The sequence below is a fragment of the Populus alba genome, chromosome 2 (assembly GCF_005239225.2).
Source record: "Populus alba chromosome 2, ASM523922v2, whole genome shotgun sequence".
NCBI lineage: Eukaryota > Viridiplantae > Streptophyta > Magnoliopsida > Malpighiales > Salicaceae > Populus > Populus alba.
This window is the reverse complement of record NC_133285.1, coordinates 16,119,442-16,128,211: the sequence shown is the minus strand read 5'-3', so window position 1 is coordinate 16,128,211 and position 8,770 is coordinate 16,119,442. Positions and strand designations below refer to the sequence as shown.

At 36.3% G+C, this 8,770-nt stretch overlaps 1 protein-coding gene across 1 annotated transcript; it reads right to left on the bottom strand.

The window, feature by feature from the left end:
• Window positions 1-614: 614 nt before the first annotated feature.
• On the bottom strand, window positions 615-3,172 carry LOC118043947 (probable aldo-keto reductase 2). Its single transcript, XM_035052065.2, has 4 exons — window positions 2,674-3,172; window positions 2,159-2,331; window positions 1,939-2,041; window positions 615-1,124 (listed from the first exon to the last, which is right to left on the bottom strand). The coding sequence occupies exons 1-4, from the start codon at window positions 3,088-3,090 to the stop codon at window positions 786-788; spliced, it is 1,032 nt and encodes a 343-aa protein (XP_034907956.2). The 5' UTR covers window positions 3,091-3,172; the 3' UTR covers window positions 615-785.
• Between the last annotated feature and the right edge of the window lie 5,598 nt (window positions 3,173-8,770).

Sequence of the window (8,770 nt, the reverse complement as noted above, 5' to 3'; positions counted from 1 at the left end):
AGTTTCAATGGCTCTTTAGAAATTAAATAAATCATAATGGTAAACCTATAAATAATTAGATATGTTTTATTGATATTTTAAAAAAAAAACATTAAGGGTTAGCACATCTATAAATTTAATCACAATTCAAACCAAGAATGAGGTTTGTCAAAGATAATTTTCAATTATAGAAAGATAATATCCAAGATATTTTTCAATTTAATCATAATTACTTTTCTTTAAAAACAATTTTTCTACAAGATGAGGTTTGTTTTTATTCTCATGTGATATGGATATCACGTTGGAAGTTAAATGACACGCGTCAAAACTTGCATTCACTCGTGCAGAAAACAATAGGAAAGGTGACCCATACAAACCACATCTACCAATAATATATAAATCCGACTAGATTTTTAATGATCCATTTAATCTCGCTAAATCTAATTCAAACCTAGCTTTCTGATTCAATAAAAAAATAAATAAATGAGAACAACTATTTTCTCGGAAAGTCTTTAAATCGAGTATGACAGGTATAACACATAGGTTCTGATCACTATCAACAATTAGAAATTTCAATGAGGACAAACTAAGAAACACCATCTTTTTATAGCCAAGCTAAAAGAAAGTTGCAATAATTTAGATTACGAAAACATTTATTATCTTCAGAAGTTCATATGGTGTACAAACTCTTACTCTCTTCGGAAGTTCAGATGGTGTACAAACTCTCACAATTTTCGAAAACTTCAAAGGCAGCTGAAACCCAAAAGTAGCTAGCAGCAAGACAACATGACAAGGCAGCATGCCTTCTATACAGCTTTCCATGATGTAAGAGGTGGAGTGTCTGAATCCTTGAATGTAGGCACGCCAACGCCATACCTATCTCCGCTTACAGCATCCGAAGAAGCTATTGATTCGAGTTCAGCCATTTCTTCTGGCGTTAGTTTGACAGACAGAGCTCCAACATTCTGGTTGAAGTTTTCGATCTTGGTGGTTCCAGGAATAGGACATACATCATCACCCTGGTGGTGTACCCAGGCCAACGCCAGCTGCGATGAAGTGCACTGTTTCCTTGCTGCCATTTCCTTAACCCGCTCAAATAGTTGTGTATTATGTTCAAGATTTTCAGGTCGGAACCTAGGCAAACCCTGAGGCAATTGAAACACAAGTTAATTTCAGCAGCTAAGCCTGAAACAACTCATCAAGAAGAAAGCATCATAGATTACAGTTTATGCAACATTCCAGATGTACATGTAACATGTCCTTTTTGCCACAACAAAACATTAATCCTAGTACTAAACGCAAACCATCATGATATTGTATTCCACGCAGTTTTTTATGGGTGCAAGCACGCCAAATTCCCATGTACAAGGCGAGTGAGCAGATTTTAGGAATTAAAAAGTACTGAAGATTGAATATCAGAGAGAACGATTTAAGCAAAACATTAAGTATGCAGAACTTTTTGTTTGGACATGCATGGGACAAACTAAAGCCACCTGTCTAATACAAGGAGATGCTGTAAATCTGTGTTTTATTTGATTGAATCTTTAAGCAATCCAAGTGTATAGCATATTTGTAGGAATAATGCAAATGTGAAGGAACTGCTAGGTAAAAATATAATGATCTCAAAGCTAAACTTTTACTTTGTGCAAGTTTCTTTTATGGAGTTTAGACCACCAAACCACTCCATAAGATGGCAGAGACTGGTGTTTTTTGAGGCATCTAAGCTAACCAAGATATTGTCAAAAACTCTTTGCTTAAGAGTTTAAGTTATTTGGTGAGTTTTCAAGAACGGTTTTATATTATTCTGTAACGCATATAACTGTCAAAGGAGGAAATGTGATTTGTGACATTCCTTCCTTTCCAAACTGTAAAAGATTATGCTTGTACAATTGGTTATTTAATTACTGGAAATGTATTACACAGATCACAAACTCTATGTTAAAAAAGAAAAGAACCTACCTTTCTGAAGTCTCCATCTGTAAGGCTCTCAACCAACTTAGGCCCAGAGGAAAAGAATCCCTGTCCTAGAGGACTGTAAGCAACAATCCCAATGCCAAGTTCTCTGAACCATTAGAATGATAAGATCAGAATCTGGATATCTAAGGCATCCCATAAACAGCCTAAGGTTTGGGTTATTTTGATCTCCAAAGGAAATTAGTTTTTCTCATCAATGCCTCACCTGCAGGTAGGAACAATCTCTTCCTCCACATCTCTTGACCACAGTGACCACTCCAACTGCACTGCTGTGATCGGATGAACAGCGTGAGCTCGTCTGATTGTTGAAGCAGAGGCCTCAGACAGACCTATATACTTTATTTTACCTTCTTCAACTAGTTTCTTGAGTTCCCCCATCTAGCAAAGAAAAGAATTATGAGTGCACGACTGCAATAAATTTTTCAGCTAGAATGCAGGGACAGAACCCAATATTAGCATTGTCGGCATCCAACTACGAAAGAGGCCATTGCAAGATGTCAATGCACATAATGAGAATGACGGTATCATCAGTACCCTGTCTAATCTAAAATATTAGTGTGTTTATGCCGAAGTTTTAGGGATTTTTGGATATGCCTGTCACAGATTCTGGAAAATATATCATCAAGTAAAAGAAAAATTCTCTAACTATCATCATGGCCATCGAACGATCAAGATTAATCAGAACAATATGCAGAAATAAAAACGATTAAAGAGAAATACCGTAGCTTCAATAGGAACGCTGGTATCAATGCGATGTTGGTAATAAAGATCAATGCAGTCAAGTTGAAGGCGTTTCAAGCTGGCCTCACAAGCAAATCTCACATAAGCAGGATCCCCTCGAACCTCAAAACTGCGGTCCTTAAAGCTGACGCCAAATTTGGTGGCCAATTCAACTCTCTGTCGTAATCCTCCCGCCTTCAAGGCCTTGCCCAGAAGGATTTCGTTGGTGTGGGGTCCATATAAATCGGAGGTGTCGAGTAAAGTGACCCCGGTGTTGACGGCATGGTGGATGAGTGCGATCATGTCCGATTCAGGCTTTGGAGGGCCGTAGGCGGCAGACATGCCCATGCATCCAAGTCCCTGTGCTGATACTTCAAGTCCCTGTGACCCCAGCTTGATCCTTTTCACTGTTGCCATCTCTCTTGTTCTTGTTTAATTTGCTTCTCAAGAATGACGGACTGAGTGCGTGTACGAGTTCTCGGTAGCCTTAGAAATAAAACGAAACTGCCATAAATAGAGGAAGTGAATGAAGCGACTTGTCATCCAAGAACAATTTCTAACGTAAGCATCTGCGTAACTGATGATGTTTGAGCTGACGCTCCATTATATGGACATCCGTTGGCTTGAATAGCAAGTATATAAAGTTTTTAGTCACTCAACAATTAAAAATTAAATAAATAAATGATACTTTGAAGAATTATTTTCAAGCAAGTTTTTATATCGACTATGAGAGATATAATATAAAATTTTGGTCATTCTCAATAATTAAAATAAATAAATGACATGACTCTCTTTCTCTCTTCTAGACACATTGAAATTCCAACGTAAACGGTATTGACATGCAAATGCTTAGACTATATTATATACATTATTCAATTAGGCATGATCACAAATTCCGCAACTTGTTTTCCACTATGCGTAAAGCATAGATTTTAAATCCAAGTATGGACCGGAAAATTTACATGGAAAACTTGTAATTTCAAGTTTAACCGGAGCCAGGTTTTTAAATAAAATATAGTGGTTAAATCCAGCATATATTAGCAGATTTACTTGAATTTTAGTTGAATAGGATAAATCCATGACTCAATAAACTCGTCTAGATTTTTAGTGACTCACGTATCCCTTTCAAACATAATTTAAATCTAGCCGATTCAATATAAAATAATTAAATAAATAAATGATACTTTGAACAATTATTTTCAGGTAAGTCGAGTATATAAAGTTTTTAATCTCGATTAGCTGTGACCAATTAGAAATTAATCTCGATTAGAAAAAGAACAGATATTTGACATCTTGTTCTTTTAGGAAAAAAAAAAGTCTTGTTTAAGGAGTAGGAACCCTAACGGGTCAATAGAGTTTTTATGGTACGAGACTGATTACGCAAAATAAAAGATATTATCATCCTTTAAACATCTTATCTAATGTAGGTTGTATTGCTGATTTTGTATAAAATTGCTAAGAATTTGTTCTCTTTTTCCTTTTCTATCATTCCTTTAATGTTTCTGACTCTAGCATAAGTGAACAATTCTTACAAATATTTTTCACTCTAGTGTTGGTAAATATTGCGCAAATCCAAAACATGCGATACTCCTGACTTTGGCGTCAGTGAATATTTTCGCAAAAACTGAATTTGAAGAAGAAATTTTCTATGCCATTTTTCTTGTTTTATCCTTTATTATTATTGACCCTTTTTAGATGTAAATAAAAAAACCTTGCACGATATATTTGCATTTGAGAGTAATATTCCACAAATTGAGCAAATAGCTAAAAAAAATATTCAAACACAAAGAAAAAAAATAAAATAAAGTGCGAGGGGCCCACAAATAAATCAACGAAGACCTTCAAATATTTTTGGAATTTTATGATATAAAAAAGGGGCTTGTTTAGCCAAACATTAAACTAGAATGAACATAAAAATTATGGCCAAGGCATAAGGGTGTGTTTTGCCAAACACACCCTTAGCAACACAAGTTGAGCTGGTTAGGCTTAAAGCCTAAGCCCGACCCATTTATTTCTTTTTTCTTTTGCTTTTTCTTTTTATAGGCCTGGTTCGGTCCAGCCCATAGGAGCTGGGCGAGACCTAGCCAGCCTAACCCGGTTACTGGCCTAGTGATCTAGCTGGGCAAAACACCCATGAACTTATTCACGCGTGCATGGCACAATGCGAAGATAATTAACTACCTTTGCACAATGCTAAATGCCTAGAAGATTAAAAAAGAATGAAAAGGGAGAGGAAAGCTTACCTTGTCTAGAGATAGCTCTGGAGATGAACGAGCAAAAAGGGATAGCCACCGTGCAATGACCCCCACCTCTATGTTGTGTGTTCTCTTCTTTTTTGTTTTCCTCTCCGTTGTCCCTTTGTTTTTTCTTGCTCTCTACTCTCCTCCTTTTTTTTTCTTTTGGCGACCCAATGGCCTTTTATAAGGGCCAGAATCCATTGGTTGTTCCCTAGTACGCCTCTTCTTTCCTTGACAGAGGATAAGTCCTGTGGGGACTTGGATATAGGATTCAATCCTTATCTCCCTCAGTGTTTATCTCTATGTGGGGATATTATTGAAACACCATGTTTTGGGTGGACTGGGACACCGACAGTCTTGCCTCGACTGGGCTGTTGGTGGTGATCTCCTCCACGTTGTTGGTACCTCGTGGCGATGATGTACACAGGGGTGAACTGATGGGCTGATGATGGAAGTCGTGGGTATTGCCATGTGTCTGATGACTAGTTTTTTTTTCTTTTCATTTTTGCAGGCAGCTTTCCTCTCTTTTTCGAAGGAAGAAGACAGTGAATAGTAATTGACGAACGATGTCGTTTTGGCTGGAAATGGCAATCTCTCAATTTGGTCCTCCAAGTTTCAACATTTTTTAATCGGGCCCTTGGACAGAATTTTAGCCCTTTTTACAAAATGATCTATGGACCTTAATCACTTGTAATTTTGTCCTTAATTAACTCATAAATTTAATATTTATTCAATTATGCCCCTGATTTCATTAATTAACTAATTATAAGCATAATTAAGTCCTCAAACTTATCCATTCTTTTATCAAATTCCTGACATCATTAATTAAACCCACTTAAAGTTTAATTGGAACCCCATACAAGTTAATTCTTTCAATTTCTTTCAAAACTAACTTCCAAAGTCATAAATCCAACATGATTAACCTCTCAAAGCTTTCAATTTGTGCTGTCTTGAGTCAAAACCTCAAATTTTCATTCATTTTTATTTTTTCATTTATTTTGTCCAAAATTGGGTTATGACAGTTGCCCTCTCTTTACAATACTTACGGTGCAAAGGTATTGGAAAATTCATTTTCTTCTGACTTTGTATAGTAAGTTTTGTAAAGAAAAATAAACGTAAAAACTCTTACCCCTTTTTTGTTTTGTTTTTGTTTTAAATGGTCTAATTGTTCCAGGCAACCTACTTGATAGGAAGAAGAAACGCGAAGGATTTTGCAAGTGGTCTTATTTTTTTAGGAGACCTGCCCGATGAAGAAAAAAACGCAAAAAGGGTTTCGCGAGTGGTTTAATTATTCCAGGTGACCTGCCCGATAGGAAGAAGAAACGCGAAGGATTTCACAAGTTGTCTCATTTTTCCAAGTGACTTGCCCAATGAAGAATAAAAAACGAAAAGGGTTTCACGAGTGGTCTATCATCTCTTCATCCTCTGATTCTTTTGAATCTAAAAAGCATGAACCTGATGATCCCTTTCAAGACTTCCATGACCCTTATCAACTTATGATCCAGTCAAACGAACCTTTCAACCCTATTTAGTCTTTTCTTACTACCTATTCCCAACAAACTATTCCTAAAATCCTTACCCATGAACCTCTTGACAATACATTTGAAGAAGAGACTCTTAATGATGAAACTCTTGTAACTTCTGAAGAATATTTCATCGAAGATGATTCTTCTAACACTTGTTCTATGCCACCATTACTAATGGTTGTCCTTCTCCAACACAGACATCAGATCTCCAATCATCACGAACTCAACAAGAGCCTACTCCAACCTCTACCACGAGAGTTAGTGTGTGTGAACCAGTTAGTAGTGATGATGAAGTAAATCTCAATCCTCGCTATTATCAACCCCATATCCATTCTCCAAGTACATATGGTTATTTTACTCTATATGATATCCCACGAGTAAAATGACGAGACACAATCCTTGAATTTCATTGATGGCTAACTAGTTATATGTTTAAGGTTGACGCAACCTTCTGGATACATAACAAAAATTCTTTGCACAGTTCTCTGGCACCTTATAGGATTGGTTCCATGCTTTAGGTGATTACATACAAATGCAATTTGTGAACAATGCATCTCTTTTCAAAGCTTTAGGTTGGCTCCATTATGAATTCCTTAGAGAACCTTTAAATGACAAAGAAATAGCATGGTATGAGTACCTGAAAATGAAGTATTGTTCTTATTTGAGATCTGATCTTGAAATATATTTTAAATAAATGTGCCGATGATACCGTATTATCTCTGGTCCCGATGATCCAAGCCTCAAGCATGCCTTTCTAGCATCCATACCTAGAGATCTCGCTGATGAAACTTTCAGATTATTCAAAACCAGAAAAGAAGTTATTGACAATCAATCTCTTGGCACCATATTTCATTAGGTGTCTCAACAAATGTGTGATCAACATAAATATTTCACCAAGATATTGCAGCCTAATAAAACTATGCTCCGTGCTTGCAAACGACCAGATTTAGTGATCAAATGTTCAGATATTGCTGATTGCAATTGTTCCATAAAAAAGAAGAAGCATTTCAAGAAAATCCACAGATCTTTTTTTAATGGTCATAATAAGAAATGGAAGTTCTTAAGACACCGCCACACTAGACTCCTTAAGCACTTTACTCCCATCTCCAACAGATGTTTCATTTGTAAGGGCAAAGGTCACTTTACAAAGACCTGTCCACAAAAGAAGGCCTAGTCATTGAAGTTAATTGATTTTCTAGCCTAAAATACAAAGTTCAATCCTGATGATGATGAAGTTGAATCGTTATTCTCTCTCATAGATGAGATCACTCTTGATACCATAATTGATGTTGCAGATGAAAGTTTTGATGATGAGATCTATGAACTTTACCAAGCCCAACCTACCAGTACCCCTTCACATCCAATACCTTTAGCCCATGTTACCATTCTTACCTCCACATATGCTAAACCCATCAAAGCCAGAGCCTTATTTGACGCAAGAGCTCATAGAACCATTCTTAACCCTAAAGTTCTTCCACTACATTGTTGGGTCCCATATACAGAATACTTCCGAGCTGTAGATGATCAAGTATTATACACCCACTTTAAAATTAAAAAGACCATTACCATACAAATCATGCCCTAATGTTCAGTCAAAACCCATGTCCTTGGTTTTTTTTTTACATGGTAAAGATTTAGTTATTGGGTTTGATGTTTATTTCAAATCCAAGTTCAGAATCCTTCCTCGTGGTATTTAGTACAAAGCCTATTTTCTCTCATATACAATTATCCCTTCACTCTATGAAATCCAACCCTCTCTTATAGAAACCATTTCCCTCATCAAAGCCCAAATTATCCAACACTCATGTTCAAACTCTCATCAAGAATTTCTTGCTAAACATTATGGCAAAATCTATAGTTTTTTTTTATTTAGCTTCCTCTCAAGTATAATGAAGACATTAATCCCACGAAAACCAGTCATTCAGGAATGAATCCTGAGCAGAAGACTCTAGCTCAAGATGAATGTGTCCAGCTACAGGCCTAAGGTCTCATTGAACCTACAGACTCATAATGGTCTTGTGAAGCCTTTTATGTTAATAAAAGGATTGAAAAAAAACAAGGCAAGCTCAGATTGGTAATTAATTATCAACCCTTGAATCATTTCCTGCAAGATGATAAGTTCCCTTTGCCAAACACAATGACATTATTCTTATGCCTTTACAATGCCAAAGTTTTCTCCAAGTTTGATCTCAAGACCGGATTTTGGCAACTTGGCATTCATCCTAAAGATAGATACAAAACAAGTTTATACATACCAGACCATCATTATCAATGGCGAGTCATACCTTTTGGTCTCAAAGTGGTACCCTTATTATTTCAAAAGGCCATGATTAA

What these genes read in the sequence shown, in the direction of transcription:
- LOC118043947 (XM_035052065.2), bottom strand. Translation starts at nt 3,090, where the DNA reads ATGGCAACAGTGAAAAGGATCAAGCTGGGGTCACAGGGACTTGAAGTA. An exon ending in GCGTTCCTATTGAAGCTACG is followed by an intron (nt 2,332 to 2,673) that starts GTATTTCTCTTT and finishes TTTCTTTGCTAG; the next exon opens with ATGGGGGAACTCAAGAAACT. An exon ending in GAGATTGTTCCTACCTGCAG is followed by an intron (nt 2,042 to 2,158) that starts GTGAGGCATTGA and finishes CTAATGGTTCAG; the next exon opens with AGAACTTGGCATTGGGATTG.